The 20,177-nt window shown below is 36.4% G+C and overlaps 1 protein-coding gene across 4 annotated transcripts in view; it reads right to left on the bottom strand.

The window, feature by feature from the left end:
* Positions 1–264: 264 nt before the first annotated feature.
* The window catches only part of OSBPL6 (oxysterol binding protein-like 6), a 49,610-nt gene continuing 29,697 nt past the window's right edge, over positions 265–20,177 (bottom strand). For 3 of the 4 annotated variants that reach the window (XM_009710640.1, XM_009710639.1, XM_009710638.1), the window contains 14 exons: positions 16,736–16,901; positions 15,658–15,788; positions 13,369–13,476; positions 10,887–11,024; positions 9,408–9,495; positions 9,028–9,281; positions 6,981–7,118; positions 6,563–6,626; positions 5,881–5,959; positions 4,455–4,599; positions 3,188–3,332; positions 2,028–2,154; positions 1,332–1,454; positions 265–410 (listed from right to left, as the gene is read on the bottom strand). In XM_009710640.1, coding sequence (XP_009708942.1) covers positions 302–410; positions 1,332–1,454; positions 2,028–2,154; positions 3,188–3,332; positions 4,455–4,599; positions 5,881–5,959; positions 6,563–6,626; positions 6,981–7,118; positions 9,028–9,281; positions 9,408–9,495; positions 10,887–11,024; positions 13,369–13,476; positions 15,658–15,788; positions 16,736–16,901 — 1,815 coding nt within the window. In that variant the 3' untranslated portion in view covers positions 265–301. The remainder of the gene's footprint in view (positions 411–1,331; positions 1,455–2,027; positions 2,155–3,187; positions 3,333–4,454; positions 4,600–5,880; positions 5,960–6,562; positions 6,627–6,980; positions 7,119–9,027; positions 9,282–9,407; positions 9,496–10,886; positions 11,025–13,368; positions 13,477–15,657; positions 15,789–16,735; positions 16,902–20,177) is intronic. The other variant, XM_009710641.1, reaches the window with a different exon arrangement.

Genomic DNA, 20,177 nt, shown 5'->3' on the forward strand with positions numbered 1-20,177 from the left:
TGGATAACTCATCTGCTTCTTTTGTTCTGAATTTTCAGCGTATGAAACTTTAAAAGATTTCTGTTTCTTTTTGTTTGTTTGTTTCTTTTTTTTTTTAATGGCTGCTGCAAAATTAAAAAGATCCAGAAGTGGTCAGGGGCCTGGTCTAATGCACTTTCAAAAGTCCGTTATAAAGATGAATATAAATGCGAATGATAGGTTTTTCTGTAGACCCACAAACCACGCTTAGCTATAAGAAACATATTGTGCATAGTTATTTTTTTCTTCAGAGTGATATGTTTACTAGATCTACATTCTCAGTTTACCAGAGTACAGGAATTTCTACTTTACTAAAGCCAGGATCCTTTCGCAGTTCCCAGTAGGTGTCATTGGTAACCCAGGCTTCTCTTTGATTAGCATCGATAACTTTTCTGTAGAAAGGAAAGAGAGAGAGAAAAAAAAAAGTTCTGACCATAGATCTCTGCTGTTATGCAATATGAAATCAAATTCCATACCTCTCTGATCAAGAAGTCAGGGACTTAAAAATCAACCTCTACCTGTGTCAAAAGTGAAAAGTTTAGAAACAGCCAAGATCACAAATCTGTTGTCTGATTTGTGTGAGCAGATCTTAGAGCCACATAAAGCCTCTTTGGTCATTACAGATTCTGATTATGTGCAGAGGGTCAACCAAGAGATCTAGCTCGCAGAATACAAGCCTGTCACCATTTATGTTGTTCGTCTCCTCTGTATTTTGCTCATCTTCCCCTACAAAAGTGCATCAAGCACGTTCAATGTTTTCACTTTTGATTCCTCTTGCTAAATATCAAGCTATTTTGTATGACTATCCCTTGTTTCAGAAGAATGCCTAATTAAAAACAAAAAACAAACAAACAAAACTCCTCCACTCAAACATAAATAAATTGTTATTTAAGTGTGTATATATATACATTTATATATACATTTGAGAGAGAGACAGAGAGATATGTATGATGTTGTTGTTCAGGTCACTATTTATTACTTTGTTTATGCAATGACTTAAACCAATAATATAGCTAAATCTTAGATCCTAATATTATACTTCTTACTCCACTTCAAAGTTCAAAAGACATTGGCCAAGGGGTGCAGCAGGCTTGTATATCTGTTGCCCATTGTGAGAAAATGATCTTTCAATTATGAAGCTTTAAACTGTAAAAATTGCCTCAGGCAGAGATCAGGTATCTGATTATTTTTCTTAAAATTGGCATTTTCCAGGCTTTCATGATTAACAGACTTCACTGGTGGTAATTCATGTAGTACTTTGTCCAGTCACATTGTAGAAAACAGAGACTTACTACTGAAATAAATAGACTCACTTAAAAAATTTGGGTACGTATTCAATGCTGTTTTCTTCCATGTACCGCCTCCGACCTCTCTGGAGTTCCTCTATTCTTTGTTTCTCAGATGCTGCCGCTTCTACATTTCCTTCCTCCAGAAGCCTGTATTAATAACAGCAGGTCCTTTAACAATCATACAGTGTCTAGAACAAGGGATTTACTAGCACCAATCATCAGAAAAGACAAGCAGAAGCCAAGCTTGTTGTCTGTGTCGTACCGACTTTCAGATCGAGTCATAACCTCATAAGATAAGCATAACCAAGATGTGACTCCCCAGTTACATGTACCTGACCTGTAGCTTAAGGCATACACTTTCTTTAGTAACTTCAGCATAATCACAAACATTCAAGTACTATGAACTGAGAATTAGGAGGGAATTAATGTTGCTTCCATTCATAGCAGGAGGGCATGACATTTCGGAGCCTGTCTTTCTAGTTTGTTATGAGGAATCCTATCTCTGCCCAAAGATTGCACTATAGCTCTACTATACTGACAAAATGCTTTCTACTTCCCCTCAGCTGGGTAAAGTAGAAATTTGATTGCAATGCTGAATACTTTCTCTACTAGCAGAATCCTACAGTTCAGACTGTAGTGAAGACGTAGACAAAATTCAATACTCAGTCAAACCCAGCCTTAAAAACACCAAACACTAAGTATATAAATAAGCATTCTTGCCTTTGATCTGGCCTGAATCGTGCATCTGTTATAGGAAGAAGATCTTTCAGTAAAGGATCTAATTCGTTGAGCTCAATAGCAAACCTCGTGAAGCCATAATAACGTTCATAATTGGTTGGCATGGAGCCTGTATGCATATGTATGAGAAAGAAAAAAGTCATTTAAATTATTACTCTAAATATGCAAGAAATTAATTTATTTATGAAATTATAACAGCAAAAATCTTAAATATATTTTACATACAATTAAAAAGCATCAAAAGCTATTCTCTAGGTGGAACAACATTCACTAAATATTAAATTTCAACTGCTTATCCTGCAGAGGTTGTAATTACATGCTAATAGATTCAAAACTTCTATGATCTTCCTTCCTTTTTAAATAAAAATTACTGTTTTCAAGATTTTCAAGGTAAGCATAGTTTCTTGTTCCCTGGAAAGTGGACTTATCAAATGTCTGTATAAAAGCTAATCTTAACTGATCTTCAGAGTTAATTTTGGAACATAACGCTCACTCGTAGATTGATTCGGCACTGTCCAACACCTTCAGCACTAATGGCAGTCAGAGTAGACATTGCAGAGAGTGAGGTGCACAATAGGGTTCAAATTACTATCAATACAGAGTAGGGTCAAAAATACTAACAATAATGACAATTCCTGGATAATCACTCTGCATGTATGAAAGATACTACAGGTGCAAAGGATGACTAATTCTACCTCAGTGCCTCTAAGCAAGCAGTAAGGAAGTTGAAAGCAACTCCTGAAATCACAGGAGCTCACCATCTCTGAAGACCAATCCTTTAGGCTAATAAAGCATTAAGACAACAAACTCAAACTGGCACCTCTTATTTGTTGAATCCAAATAAGCTACCCTGCTCTTTGTGAGAAGACAGACATTCGATTTTTTTCTTAATTTTATTCTTACGTTGACCCCAAGACCCAGAATATTTGACCAGGAGTCAGACTGAGATGTAGAAGACTATGCCCTGTAAGAACATTTCCATTTACCATTATTAAAAACTCATGAAAACTCTTGTTTATTTGTCTAGTCAGAAATTTAATTTCTCCAGTAGTATTGTGTGTATTTAAAATAACAATTAACCAGCTTTACATAGTTTAGGCTTATACTACAGTGCCTGCCAGAGTTCATTACAAGCTTCTTACCTGGCCTCCATATGCATTTGGCTGAAGGTGCAACCCCACAATAAAGGCCTTCATGCCACTTTCCAAAAAGGCGATGAACCACCTTCCCTTCTTGATCTATCACAACACCCTGGACCTCATTTACATTTGAATTCCAGTAGTTCACCTACAAGTTTAAAAAAGAATTACTAGTTCACACTGTTTTTCGCATTACCCATTACAGCAATACAGATAATGCATGAATCTTAATACGTGGCAGGGACTGTACAAATTTTGTATTGGAACACTTCACCTGGAACAAAGAATATCAAAGTTCAAAATTCAAATGATCTGAATATTAACTGATCTTGTATATGAGAACCTCTGAATAATTTGATAAGTGGTTTTGCTATAAAGATATTTAAATTAGCTCCACATCTGGAAACTATATTGTTGTTCATTAACCCGAATCCCACACAATCCAGCAAAAATGACACTTGGAAAGTTGAAAGATCACAGCCAGCTAACTTTCTTCTTTCTATATGCAGAAATACTGAATATACCTGTACATGTAAGGAAATCCTTTGATGGGTGCTGCACACCACTGTTTGCAGCAGGGAAGACATTCAGCCAGTATTGTTATTTGTTGCTTTCTGTTTCTCTTCTCTGTTTTGCTTTCCTTAGACATATTTACTTCTTACACCTTCACCTACTGAGCCAGTTGCCTATTCTCAGAACATCCATCAAAATATGGATTCCAGATTTGCAGTAACACACCATGCTGACACTGCAATGGTATTGATCGATTTTGTTGCAATATGAAGACAAATTTATTTTTCAGGAAAACAATTGATAGTTATATAGCTATACAGTGATCTGGTTTTATATATGGTATATATGGTCCTTACCTGGATATTAAAATACTATGAACCAAAGCATCATTATTTAATCTAAAGAGATAAAATACTGATTGCCATATTCTGGTAAAGGCAGAAGTAAAATGGCGCAGAAGTCTACAGTGACTTTGCATTTTCATTGTGGTAATCGAGAAGAAATTTTGACATTTCATTTTTAACCTAAAAACAACAGTATAGCACACAGCTATACAGCAATGCAACACACATATCAAATGTTCACTGGAATAGAATCATACTACTCAACATAGCACTCATTTGAAAATTTACATATTTACAAATGTTAAGACAAAATGTGAACTACGGATTTCAGGAATACTGAAGAAACAACTTGATGTATGCTTAAACTATGCAGTTTTATGAATATAGGATATATATTAGAATACATAAGTTACCTTCACAAATGTGAGTTTACAAATACAAACACTGCTTTTTGTGTTTCTGATAGTTATCTCTCCATAATGTTCTATCCACCTCCTTCCACTAAGAATATTATGTATGCAAGTAGTGACTTTGTTCCAGACATAGTAGTCTCCATACCTAAGAACAGATTAATACGTAGTTGGTAACATAGATTAATCATGATCATTATGGACAAAAAAGTAAAACATAGTTCCATTATCACAAATACAAGATCATATTCCTTAAAAACTTTTGAAACAATAGCTTACTTTAATAAAGCACTGGTTCTGGGTACATTACTAATACTCCATAAAGGAGCTCACTTAAGCTGTAGTGCAGAGAACTGAAGAATGGTGCTATGAACCACAAATCAAGACCTTATGAACCACCAAAGCCCTGCATGGCATATTCACTGTCCTCAGAGCATTAAGAGCTTTGGCCACAATTCCTTTAGGATCAGGATAGTGACCCAAAGATCAACATAAGGCTGAATTGAGGCTATAGGCAGACAATGTAATTAAATTACAAAAAGAACAACATAAATATGGAAAGGAGATAACAGAAAGGAAGTAGGAAGCAGGAGCTCACTGGTACATCTTCTCTTTCCTTCAGTAACAACTGCTCAGAGTCAAGACATCTCTATTGTCAAACAATGGACTAAAATGAGGGAATTACACTGTGGAAAGCATATTCTCTTTCAAAGTAAGGGGCAAGCATGAAGACAGAAGACAAAAATGCTCCTGAGTGCATTTACTTCAATTTCATGAGATGGACAAAGAGGTGGAGCGATGCCATACCATTGGAGGCAGAAAGAAAGGCTGGCTGCCATGTACAGGAGCAGGAATAGTACTTCAAAGCTAGCAGACATGTTTAGAGTATCCTCTCCTTGCATGTTCTAAGGATTTATAAGTTGCAACTAGTCTGACCTGTGGTGAAACTTCTTCTTTTCACTATTCTGTCAACATCTGAAGAACATGTTTTGGCTTATCTACATTTTGAAAAATGACCTTTCATTGTTACTAGTGGTTGTTCTGAGGGAACACTTAGCAGTATTGAGAGCCTTAGTAAGGATAGCACTAGCTGCTGACAGTCCTATACAGCAGCCTTGTTCTGAACAGTCAATCACTACTGTACATTTACAACCTGGGTTCTCTCTCCTAAAACATTTTTAGCCCACTCCGTCTATCGCTTTCTAGAGAGTTCCTATATTTTTCCTCAAAAAGCGCAAATGGATCTTCAGGCTCAAAAACACTTCAGTATCCCCACCTGTACACTAAGGAGAGATTTGAGCCAGACACTAACTCTCACCAGTACAATTCATATGATGTCTGCATACACTTCCCCCAATCCATTCACAAGGCAGCACAGACTAGTTTGCAGCAAAGACTGAAAACAAAAGGAAATAGGACAGTGGCTTACTTTGGAAGAGTCACATTCAAGGTTCCAACTGGCAGAATTTCCATTGATTTCCCCCAGAATTTGTTTTTCCACCTGATATCTGAATACAATAGTGAAAGATTTACAAAACTGAAAAGACCAAAGTCTCCCCCTTGCAGTCATCTGTGTGGCACACAAGATGACCTATGCTGCACCATCTGGTTTAAAATAGGACAGTATGAGGTTGCCATGAAAATACAAAGAAAAAAAAAATACTAGAAAGTGACATTAGGTCAGAAAAACTAAAGATAAGTTTGATTTTCTTCTATTGTCTATTTTCTTCTTTATTGTCAAATGTCTCATGAAAACATTCAATACAAGTTAAATGCATATGCCAGTAGATACAAGGAAAGAAAAAACTGCTTGTTCAACTGTGTAAAAAGAACTGCTTGTGTTTGTAGGAAATAATCATTTTCTTAGTAAAAAGCTTTTAAGCAGAAAAGTATAAACAGACTGAAAAGTGACAAGGGAAGTTGTGACACATCTGCTTACTCTTGAGAATGTGAATTTGGAGTGAAATAATTCAGAGCATTAGTTTGTAATATGTTACTATAAAAACAAGTACAGAAAGTTTTAGGAAGTTCCAAATGCAAAGCTCGGCTCATACAAAGTTTTTACTTACTAATGAAAAAGGAGCTTATGCTTTTGAATTAAAAATGTATACCTTGCCAAAACACAAAGTTCTTCGATTCACAGTGACATGCCGAAATGGGAGGATGGTGGCTAACCTGGAAAACAGTTTGACTGAGTTAAAAATAATTCATTTTAATTTCTAAGACAATACAATTGTTACTGCAATACGAAAATACTAAATAGCCCGCACTATTTATTAGCCTATGTTGCTATGAAAATATATGCAACTTAAGTTTGTACTTAAAACACTATGTACTTAAAATACTTCCTTGTCATTACTATAAAAATATATACCTTCTAGCAATTAACGAAGTTCACTCATACTAAGAAACTTTCTTTACTACTAAGCAAACCATTGCAGCTAGAAAGAAAAAACAAGATTACTCTAGAAAACAAAGAAACCAAAATCTAAATCTAAACGGGAGTGTCTATCTAGAATCTAGCTTTACCTGCTCTGAGAAAAATCGAAATCCTTTGTCTTCTCTAATACATTCATAAGTTTCACCAAGCACTGGGTTAAATGGCTTGCTTCCTGCTCTAAAGTATGTAGAGGCATAGCCCGATGCTGCAAAAGCAGCTATGAGAACCTGTGAAAATACAGATAAGAACATAAGTGAGAATAGGCAGAGATTCTTGTGTATATGCCATCACTATGTGGTATCATAAAACTCACTCCACTCAGAATGAAATCTGAATTAATGAAGCATGCCTGAGAATGAAGCCACACATCCCAGCCAGAACTGGTATAAACTGTATTTCTTTTGTTGATATAATTTGGTTTTCTTCATGGCCTCAGTCAGTCTCTTTCAACAGTCGCCTAAAATAACAATCTGCACAAGATACTGTTTTTCTACCTTTGACCAGGCTTATCACTAATGATCTAAAACACAGACCTAGCTCTAGTCTACACTCCCTGTTAATAAATATTATACAATGACTGCTAATCACAAGATCGCATACTATTTTCCTATGGGAACTATTTTATTTAGTGCCAAACATAAACAGTTCTCACTCAGGATGTCCTCAATGCAGAGTTATCTCAGGATCTTCCACACATGTGCAGCCTTATCCGTCTCCTTGTCTAAATGTACAACCAAAATTTAGTAATCTCTAAACCAGGTCTAGCTGGGAGTAATAAGCCAAGTCACATGCCATGGTAATTTAGATTACAACTGCCTTTAGCAGAGTTTAAAAAAAAAAAAAAAAAAATCACTACAGGCACTCAAAAGTCCAAACAAAACTTCAGAAAACCAATACAGGGACAAAAATCACTCAGCTACCAGTGGGGTGAACTTTAACTAGGTCCGCCTCTCCTCATTCTAGTGAAGACATAGCACTCGTGAGGTTTTACATGCTTCGTTTTCCTCCCACTGTGTAATGGGTGCCCCATTCTCCATTACATATTATTCATAAATGCAGCATCAAAAGAATTAACACTCTAAAACAGGCTTTTCGACAGTAAAAACTTTCATTCTTCCAAAACCCTCTTCATGAATTTAACTGTAAGACACTACAGAGAAATGAAGGTGTTTACTATCCTTATGATATATAGAGCAACGAGAAGAAAAAAGTTTCTACTACTTTTGGATGCTTATTTAAGATAGGGAAGTCCTGATTTTTCAGAGAACAGTGAAGAAGCAGGTAACATATTCACAGCACTGCTTACTACCAATGCTTTGGGCATTCAGCACTTCTGCCAAGTAGTTCCACGTGCCTCAGCTTGGGGGTGCAATTTGCAGTTTTAAGGTGCTTATTAAAAGTTTGGTTTGTATCCCCAGTATTGCAATAGCTATCTGTAGTAGAGAAGGGGATTGAATCCATGTTTCCAAGGAAGCTTTCTGTTGCACTGTGGCTTTTCCTTCCCTGAACTCTCCTAACTCCTTCAATACTCACCTTCCAAGCTTTTCAACAAAGGAGGCAGAGTCCTACAGGCAAACAGCCTGCTTTACTCACTACAACCCTGCTCAGTCCTTACAAGATCTCCCTTTACTGAGTGACATAAGGAGTCTTGTAGGAAAACAGCATGCGATGATAATTCAACCTGCTACCATAAGACAGGTCCAACTTCTTCAGTGGCAAGGAAAAAATACCTATGTTTAGGACCCCTCACTCTCCTGCAGGCCATATGAACATATGATCATAAGCCAGCCACAGACTTGATTAGCTCTTGGAGGCTGCTGGACTTGATCACTGAAAGCCAGGAAAGGATGCTGCAGGGTTAGAAACTGCCAATGCCTACATATACAGTCATAGAGAGTGAGATAAGTCTTCACATCAATGAGTCACAATTGCAGCACTTGGTTTGAAGTCAAGAAAAGTCCCTCAGCCTTGTTCAGATCAAACCTACCATCTGTAATTGTTCACAGTGTGCATCTGACCTAGCACGGAGGTCTATTGCCTGTGAACAGGAAGAGCAAGAGAGGACCCTGCACAGACCTGCACTCAACAGCTCCCTTTTTAACACAGACATAAGAAGTGCTACACTAAATTTATTACCATGCGTTCATAAGGATCATCTGTTTCAGCAGCCTTGTCCAAGAGTTCACTGTATTCCAGCTCTTCACAAAGATGTTGCAAGGTATTCAGAGGTTCATTTAGCTCAACTGGCATGGATACTTTGGAAAGATCTTTGCCAATGTTATTCCTCAAAATATTCCACAGATTGATGTTACTCGTGTCAGGGCTGGGAGCTGGTAGACAAGTTCTCCGTCCATTCCTGAAGGCGCCTCCTGTTAGCTCACCATTAAGAACTGGGAAGGGAAAAAACTATTATCATAAGAAAGCACTAGATTAAGAAAAACAGACTTATCCATTGAACCATGGACATATGAACATAACCAATGTAATTTCCCAAAGTTTAAAACACAGCAGTATACTTTGCCGAGAAATGTTGTCTGCTACACTGGTGTTGTCCTCAGATATATTATCACTCACATCACTGATGTAAGATTCATCATCAGAAGCCTAAAACATAAATAAAATATCAATTAAGTCAAATACATATAAAATATACTGACAAATTAGAAAAATAATTAATTGAAACACAAATATTCAAAGAAATCACCTCCGCCCAATCAGAGTCTTTAACCAAATTAACTGGATGTTTCAATCAGTCCATACTGCAAATGCACTAAAAGTGTCAAAACAAATGCTATGCTCTCCTTATGTTTCTGAATTCCTTATTATGAAGCCAAACACAGACATTAAATTTGCAAAAGGGTGACTACAAATGAGATCAGAGATGAACAAAAAATTGACAACGTAACGCGCTGGGGATGTGAGGTGAGGAGAGATAGTCAGATTTGTGCTCTTTATAAAGAACCAAACAATAAAATGTAATTTTTTTTTCTGAAAAAAAAAATATTATCATCATTGACCTATCATTTTGCAAATCAAGAACTACATCAGTGTTAAGTCTATTTTTAAGAATTATTTTTTTAACAAAAAATATTTTGTTTCAGAAATACATCTTTCAAAATATTTTACAATATTTACTGGTGACAGAGTATTTATTATAAGGTCTATACTGTTTGGGGGTGATTTTGTAAAGTTTCCGTTTTGTTTATACCACACAGACACACCAGTTTTCCATGCTGATACAGACAATCCACACTACTGAGATTACATCTACATTAAACCTGCCAAAAGCAATAAGATAAGGAACCATTCCATTCACGAGATTAACAAGTCTAGCTGTGGATGTGCGAACTCATGGCAAATGAGCAATCCTTGTCAAAGAGAAAACATGGTGGCACACTCTTATTTCCTTTTATGGAAGAGTTGTGGTAGACCACAGCACTACTGTGGCTTTATAAAAAGGTATTTTTTAAATTGAAGAATTTATTCAGGATAGTACAGGAAAGTTGTGGACAGCAACATGATTCAAGAGCCTGAACTGTATCCGACTGCTTCAACTTTAAGCTTGAGTGAGTCAATTTTTCAGGCTTTTGTCTACTTCTCTGATTACAGAGAATAACTTTATATGTATACTGGAAGACTTTTTTTTTTTCAAAAATATTTTAAAATCTAAATTAGTTGACTGCATAGTACGACATAATTGCTCCCATCTATGTCATCCTTATCTGAAACTGCCATAGTCTAGCAAGGACATGTACTGAACATAAGCTACTGACACAAACAACTTGCAATTCAGTTTTACACTTCAGGGAACTTCTGTACCCCATCACAAGGGAGTCTCAGGTTCAATTATTCATTCACCTTACACATTCTGATATCTTTTTATTCTAAGTAGCATTATTTTTTAAATAAATAAATAAATAAATAAATCATTCACTAGTGGTAGCAATACCTAAATCTGTCCTATAGCAAAGTTGCAGCATGTTGTCATAGCCTACCTCATTTTCTGATGAGCTGGCAGATAGAAGAACTTCTTGTGCATCAAAAAACTCTGAAACGGATTCAGACATAGAGAGCCTGCTCTCATTAGAAACTTGCTGAGACAGTGGCAAACTGACATGAATTTGTTCACCCGTCTGTAAATAAAGCACAGAAAAATAAAAGTATTATTTGTAATATAAAAGAAATATGCATAGAAGTGGTAAATAACCTGAATAATCTTTCTATGCCAAATATAAGCACAGATAGTAAAGGCAGCATTTTAGTTGAGCTTTCTGTGTACCTAACAAATGAGACTTTGACAATTACACAATAAAGTTCATTTAGAGCAGAGAGATACACATCTTCATTTGAGGGCTGCTCAGTATCAACTGTTAAGTTTTAGCAGCATGAATAATCACAGATCTAGTTCTGTCTCCAGAGGAATGATTTTGTGGACAACAGCTGGATTGTGACAGACAAGTTCAACCATGAAATTCAGATGAAAAGACACCTGGTCATAACAAATTACATCACTGGGAGCTAGCTTTGATACAACCAAAACTCAGATATAAAGCTTTATAGAGTCAGGGAGTTATAGGTTATACTTTCAAAATAAATGTGCTTGTGAACCAGTTTAGTAATACTTCTTTGAAATGTTTGAATATCCAGGAGGATGGCTATAATATATATTTATGTGCTTTTATTCCATGTTTGTACTCCCAATCTCATTTGAATGATGCCATTAACACTGACTCAATACTACTAAAGGGAATGAACTCTCTATGGTTTATTATAGAGAATTTAACAGCAAAGGCAAGGGTTCAAAATTTTTTTATATCAGTAGGGGGGCAAGCTAATTTAAATAGTGGAACATATTTTCCTCTTCCTTCTATTGATGGGACAACACCAGGTTTCAATGTGTTACCCTACAGGTTACCACTTTAAGAAGAGCGGGGGGAAAGTTAAGATTCTCTCCCTGTACCATTTCACCAAAGGAACTGCTGCTGTGGAGGGAAACACGCTTCTGACTTAATCCCTTAATTTATACAGCATTTTGCTTCCAGGAGATAATACAGATGAAACTACTGAAGCACTTCTAAACACAGTCAACTCTTCAGATTGCAACTACATCCCTGTTAATCTTACTACAGAAGTCCTGCAAATGGTTTTGTTGACATCTTAATCCTGTAGAATTATTCTATATAGTTGCCTCAAAAAACACTAACAAAGAAAAAAAATCATAAACAAGCCAAGAGGTCAAAACTCATTCCTTTTTCACTGAGACTTATAAGCTTGTAAATGGTTTATGATGTTTGATGAATTACAATTCACTGTTATCTTTACGGGAAGTGATTAAAATTTTAAGTTTTTGTACAGGCTAGAAGGACTTGGAAAAATACTCATGCCCCTCCCTGAAAAAGATGCTCATACAGGCATTATCAACACACTGCAAGGTTATATACATAAAGCAATCAAGAGAAGAAGTGAATGAGAGATCTGGGAACCTCTTTGAAAAACTCCTTCATTCAGTCAAACTTGTACCAAGATAATGATGTACATACGAAAAAGAAACCTCTAACCAACAAAAAATACAAAATAGAAGAGATGGTCATTGCTCTGAATTTCACTGCAGATTGCTATGCGGTGGCACTGCTTCATCTCTATCTTCTCTTGCTAGTCTCCAACATGCTGGACTCTTTGAAAAATTGTTTAGATGTTTTCAAAAAGCAAATAAACAAAAGTAATTGGAAATATATTTTCACCTTCCTTTTTGTTGGAAGAAATAATTAGGAGACAACAATATGTTAATTGAAATGGCATATGCATAGAAAAAAATTAGTGGAAATGACAAATGAAAAATATTTTGGTAAAATGCAAGCAGATTGGTTGTCAAAGTGACCACGTTAATTGTAACATATTACAGCTCACAAATTCAGATTTGTCCTTCTCATGAGGGAAGCTGACTTGTTATTATTACGAATGTTCAGTAATCTGTTGACTGTTAAAAGCAAAACAAGAAAGACCAGATGTTGCAAACATGATATTAGTATAGTGCTTGGTTCATAGACAACTTTTTGATTTCAGCAGTGCCACTCAAGATATTAAACATCACGCCCTTTAAGCACTTGCAGCATCAGGCCATTAAATACTAAACTGTTCTGTTCATTTGGCAAGAAACTAAGATACAGAATTGGTTAGCTACTTTGTGTCACATTCAAATACAGTAAAACCTCACTAATTCCCACTGTAAACAATTAATATTCCAAAACTGGAGTCCTTCCCTGTTTCTTTGCAGACACCAAACCAAGTTCTTTCATGAGATCTGACACATGCAAAATAAAAGACAGAAGTAAATAGGGAAAATGTAATCTGACTTTTTCTATAAATGAACACTTGCCAATCTGAAAAATTCTATCATTTGCCAGGTGTGTTTCAGCTATTAGTGAGAATTAGCAAGGTTTGATAGTACTCTAAACCCATTAAAGGCTAAAGTCTTACCTCATCAGGACTAGGGATAATATTTACACTGACAACCTGATCACAAATAACAGATTCTGAATGTATTCTGTTCAAGCGACTCCTTAGTTCAGCATTCTGGTTGAGAGCCTTAAAATAAAAATTGCACATTTCATTTAAAATTAAAAAGTAAGTGTTAAACAGAAAAAAGCAAAAAAACCAAACAAACAAAAACCAAAAGAAAACCAAAACCAAACCAACAGCAAAAAAGTTGCTTCTTCCCAGCAATTTCCTAAGAAATCACAAAACCTCCTTGCTTCCATTTTTAGAAAGATACCTATTTTGAGCTCTTCCTTGACATGATTTAATCTTTTGGCTGGTTTGCCTTCAGTGATTTTCGGGAGGCAGGGGTGACAGATATTCTCCCACAATGTAACAGTGACTTTCTACCTTAATTCTTCACATAGCTCTTTGGCACGTATACTGGTGAGTTATGTACATTATGGACATGGGGAGTGAATGCAGGAAGAAAGAATGAAACTGCAGAACAACGGGAACTACCCGCAAAATGCCCAAAGAGACAATTCTTGGTTTACAACTATACAGCCCTTTCTGAACCAAGGTTATAAGCACTTAGACCCTGCAAAAGGAAATTACTTTCTTTCCAGAAAAAAACAACATAATTGCTAGTATCATTGGCTGTTAGCCTATCCAGATTAATTTGATATATTTGCATGTGTGTACTCATTTCAAACTACTGATCCATTAGAGTGTCACAAATACCAATAGAATTCAACTGATGTCTGGTATCTGCTGCTTTTTCTCCTTTTTAAAAGCCCAGCCTAGATGATAAATTTGAGTACATATATACATATTGTCTGTTATTTAGAAAGACTCATGTGCAAGATTCTGAGATCCAGAAAAAGTGTAATATGTTACATACCTAGAATATGGACTGACTTAACCCTAATATATCCCCAGCACTGAGGATTATAGAAAAGAACAGACAGACATACTGTTTTAGTAGAAAATGACCATTATAATGGAGTAAGAATCTTCTTTTGCCTCCCCCTACTGTAGACTCAGGAATAAATTGCATGAATATATTGAAACAAAGTAGGACCAAAGTAAAATAGGTTAGCTTAAACTGTCACTAAACAGTTTAAATGACTCCATTTTGTTTTGTTCTGAAATGGTCTGAGCATGTTCACAGTTGCCATCTACCAGAAAGGGAAGGTGATGACTAACAGCAGCCGGCAGTAGCTTCTTAAATTGCTCAAATCTGGTCATGAGACTGGTCAAACCCAGCCACTTGACTAGGTCAAATTTCCACTTATTCCCCATTGAGACTGTGAACTAATGTGTGACAGTGACTTAGACGGACACTGGAGGCCAGGAACAAGAAGAAAACATGGTCACCTATTTCATACAAGTTGCTAATAAGTCTCCACAGGTCTTAGTTAAATTTGTACCAATAACCACAAATGGTTACCCTCATCTCTTGTCCTTAACCTTTCTATATTTCAACACACAGTAATCAATCTGCATAACATGATATGCATGTGTATCTATAGAAATGTTCTGCATCGATTTTAACCTCATAGCAAAAACCTCCAACCCAATAACAGTAAAATTGTATGAAATTATATACACATTTGGGTGAAGTTCTGTTTGCTTTTCAACCTCTGCTCACATTTCTTGCAGATACAGTACTCCACACCAATCTGTTCTTCAGATTAAAAGCTTTTGTTTTCTTGACAATGAATTAAAAAATTTAAGTTATTTTGCAACCTGAGGACTTACTGTTGCTTTACCTCTTCTTCCTCACTAAAGCCAATGAAAATTTTTCCTTTGGCTTAAGTGAGAGAGATGCTGGGCAGTAACAGATGTGTATCTGAAAATCCAATTTGCCCATTATTATCCTGTAACCCAGGATTCCTTTTGCAGTTAGAGACATGGACATATAAAACAAATCCAAAAATATACAGTCAAAATTTAAAACATAATAACGAATACAAGAAAAAAAAGAATATTTCCTTGGCTGTGCTGGAAACAGCTCCAGGAAAAATACAGAGCATTTGTACAAAAAACATTCCATCCTTTTTCTTTACTTTGAAAAATCATAACAGATACATGCTTACACAAACAAATAATATCCTTCACCTCCACATGCACTGAGGTTAGAGCTATGTCATAACAGAATACATGTCATAGCTCTGGTCAAGAACTTGTCCTTTTCCTTGCTCCCTCTATCTCAGGAAATGGCCAAAATACAAAAGAAATAGTGCATCTGGCAAGCTAGATGTGCTTGAAATCAAATCAAGAACATACCTGAGAGAGGGACTGTCTGAGGTGTGCTATTTGAGCATTGTGGCCTGTAAGATCCTGCTCTGAAACAATCTGCTTAAGCTTCTCCTTCTCTATAGCTATGCTGTTAAAGGCAGACTTCAAAAGAGAATGCACTAAGCAAAAAGAAAAAAAAGAAAACAAGTGTTTTCTCAGCTACAGAACTGCACATTGACATCTATTACAGTATTTCAGCAATAAAGACAGGGTGAGATTTCCATGCATGATTACAGAAACTTGAAACAAGGATCTGAACTTCAAGTAATCCATGCCAAATTAAGTACCAACACTTACACAAACACTTGGAGTTGTAATGTGCATACTGTGTGTTCACACATATGTCATCTGAGCATATTCTTGGTGCTGAACGTATGGAAAAGCACGTTTGGAAAACCTGTGTTCAATGGATGTTCTTTTCCTTCTGTTTTTTATTTTTCTTTTTAGACTAATAAAAAAATCAGTTCTGTTAAGACTTTATATTTCACTAATAAAGAAGATTACTTGGTCTTTAAACAGGTTTTTGACATTTTTTAAGATACCAGTCTCACGTTTTTCCTATGTTTGTTATATAACAGATGGCAGACTGATAACTAACACTTTTAAAACCAGTATTTTTCAGTCGGTAGAACCATTCATTTATTGGCAATAAAATGGCATTTCTAAAGTACATTCCAGCAATAAGTTCTTCTTCTGCTGTTTCCACTGACATAGAAAACACCACACAAAAATGAATTGCACAACATCATATCTAGCACTGACATTCTTATTCATCTTTGGGGAGAAATAAAGCATTTTATTGAGAAACAAAACGTCTGCAAATTCAGTCACATATTTACAAGATGCAGAAAGACTTCTAAAAACATCTCTTATCAGTCAGAGTTTACCTGTCTCTATACTCATGGCATCCATGGAACATGTCATCTTTAAGTAAGCCACTCGACCAGCTAAAAATTCTTATACAATATCGTCTAAAGCAGATCAATGCCCTGGTCATAACTAAGTGAAGGCAACAAAGAAACACAAGAGAAGCACAATAGAGGAAAGGCTTGACACTTCCAGTTACCTTTTTGTGCCATTAGGCAGAATTCTTCTTGAAGCTTCATGTACTCAGTAGAGCACTCCAGAGGGTCCGTTACATGGCTGGGGGGAGTCTGAAACTCGATGTCTGCACAAAGGTTGGGATTGGATGAATGCAGTCGAACGGGTGACATTGTAGCACTGAAAGGGACCTACAGCAAAAAAGAGTGAAGAAATATTGTATAAAGTGCAACAAACCTTTTGACTCTGTTGAAGTAAAATACAAATTTCTTCTGAAAACAAAAGACTTGGTTCACAATGTGAAGAACATGGTAAGACTGAATATATAACTTTTTACTCTCCTAAATCTCAGCACAGCTGATGCAGAATTCTCTTGAAATTTTTCACTGAAATAAAAGAAGGCCTACATACACAGCTAAAGATGGAGCATTTCAATTCTAACATTTACAAACATGGACCATTTCCTAATGCTTAAAAGATGACTGGAAAATTGAACCATGACACATGCTGCTTTATATTTTGACATTTAGGAGTACATGTAGTATGACTCTGTTGTTACAATACCAACACTTGAAGTATGCAACTTCCTCCACAGATCTAGAAATAGGATATGATATTATCAAATATATCATTGAAGTTTTTCAAAACTACTGGTAAATCTTGAGTTGAAACTCAGTATACTGGCAACTATGAAGAGGGAAAAAGCATATAGTCTTTCTATATTCTTTCTAACTAAATAAAGAAACAACAACCAAAACAAAAAACACCAACAAAACTCCACCTGATTTTCATTTAAAGTACATGAACCATAAATAAATGCAAAGAGATACGGTTTAGTAAGATAGGGCAAAGAACTTAGTTTGTTATCATTTCCACTTCTCTTTCTCCTTCTATACTTTTCAGGTACAGTAATAAAGATATACATGCAAATTTTTATAAGCTATATACACATGTATCATGTGTACTGAACAGTTATCTATATGCTACATATGCCGTGTATGGTTACCACTGTTATATATGTGATATGTGTGTGTGTGAGAGTATATGTTGTATTTTATTTTAATTTTACCATTTACCCACATTTGTATAAAAATCAGGCCAGGAGGCAAATTTTCAAATTTAAATGCAAAGGAAAGCCATGCAGAACTACATTTTGTTACATAAATATAAAGCACTGTTAAATACAGTGAACACATTTTATCTAATTTATTTCATTATATTGATCTAATGTATAAATCAATAATTTCCACACTGCAGCCCAATGTAGTTATTCAGATATGAAAAAGGGGGCCAAAATATAAAATATGTCTTCCAAGGCATGATAAAGAGCAGCAGATAACATAAAAAGTCATATTACTAAGAATTTTTTATCAACAGATAAGTTCTATATTACCATCAGTATTTTAAATTGGTACCTTATTATTTGATTAGATCAGGGAATGGTTTTGTCAATCCCTTCCTGTAAAAGTTGTCACCAATATACATTTTAGGTTTCTGATTCCCCAGTGAAACCCTCAAAATCCTGTCGAATCCATTCATTACATCTCATTCCACTCATGAGCATATTCTGCAAAATACCATTTTCCATCCTGCTCTTCCTCAACTTCCGGATACATATAGCATATAAAATAATAGCTGTTTGGTACCTACCCAGTATAAACTTTATTCTCTTCTCTCATGTATTTTGAGTTCCAGCTGTATCAACAAAGTAGGTATTTTTTATTGGACCTCATTTTAGTCTCATATCAAGAAAAGTTCATTAACAGGAAATGTAGAATAAATTCCTTCCATTAGTACTGAATATTTACTCTATTGTCTTCTTCACAAGTACAAGACTGCCTCTCTCAACAGACGAACAAAATTAGGTTAATTAACTAATGTGACTAAATGTAGGTTAATTTCACGTTTCCTTTCCAAAACCTTTTCACTTCTTAAATCAGAAAGCATGTTCCCAGAACTTTCTGACTGGGAGCACCACAAAGGTTCAATTGTTCCATGTGGCTCAAGGAGGGCAGAGTAGGTGGTTACACGATAGCTGTGTGTGGGGAGCATGTACCCAACCCTCAAGCACATCCAGAAGGTGGGAAAGAAGCTGATCTCAGCTACAATGCAGGGACTGAGGAAGACTGCCCACAGCCCCACATGCCTGCGGTGATGGGACAGCTTGCCCCAGTCCCACATAGACTGGCAGAGCTGCAGGCAGGCTGCCCATACATTGGGGGGGGCTCTTTAGTCACTGTGATGAACCTAGCTGAAGAGACCTGCTTTAGATCCATCATTTCTGCCTCATACCTCAGCTGGCCAGGCTGAAAAGCAATGTTTCTGCAGTGAGGTTTATTGGAAAAATAACTTTTATAAGCATATCCTAGAAACAGCATTTACATGTACTACAAACACCGTCACACGGCTTGCAAGAAATACAGTCACGTGACAGAGACAAGTAGCTGCTTTGCCAACTGCTCTAAATACAAGAACGAAAAATACTGAACTGTTGACTGATATGAACTCTCCTCATATGTATGCTTTAGAAAAGTTTTCAAGCTACTTTCCACAACAAATGAAAAAAATCCACATTGAACAAACTCATTCTCTTGAATAGGCAACAGTCCAAGAAACACTATCGATGTACTTCTCTTCCTCTTTTTTCCTTTCACTGCCGTGCTTTCTCTCTATATCTATGGTGACTTGATTCTGCCTTTATTACCCATTCTTTTTTGGGGTTTTGTTTGGGGGTTTTTTGTTATTGTTTTGGAGGTTTTTGAAAAAAAATATTTAGCTTCTTGATGCATCACTCTGGTTTCCCCCATACACACATTCTTCTAGACATGACCTCAGAAATACCTTGTTCTGACTTTCTGATTTACACCAGGGGCATAATACCCACTCATCCATAACCTTCTTCAGAATTTCATGTTCCAACCAGGAACAGTCTGTTCCTGGTAGGTGGGTTGTAAGGTAAACCTCCAGTTTCTGCCACTCATTTAACTGATGTAATTCTGTATCCCTCAGTCTATACACACAGCTTTGCTGCCTGGGAGAGAGAAGCACTTTGCTACACCAGCCAGGAAGAACCCGCCATTGCCACGACCACTGCAACAGTTTCAGAGTCATTTTGGTGCCTCTAGTCTTCCTCCCTCCTGTGCTTTTTCCAGCTCCTCCAAGATCTCCCTCAACAGGTCCTCACTTCAGCTGCAGGTAACAACTCAGCAATTCCCTGGACTCCTGCTGCCTTGCAACGTTAAGTCTAGCTGTATTTGCTCCACTTACGCACTGCTTGGTACGGGTCTTGCCAAATGCTGTTTAACTACTGCAGAACTTACTGGTTAGAGCCTCCCACAGACACTGCTCAGCATGTAAACTGAGAGGAGGGTTCATTTCTCTGCTAGGCAGGCAGACCGATGAGGTCGGAATATCAATCAATTATTGAGCACAGCATTCAGCATCAACTGATTATGGGGGATTAAATT

The sequence above is a fragment of the Cariama cristata genome, unplaced genomic scaffold, assembly GCF_000690535.1.
Source record: "Cariama cristata isolate BGI_N322 unplaced genomic scaffold, ASM69053v1 scaffold3772, whole genome shotgun sequence".
NCBI classification, from domain to species: Eukaryota; Metazoa; Chordata; class Aves; order Cariamiformes; family Cariamidae; genus Cariama; species Cariama cristata.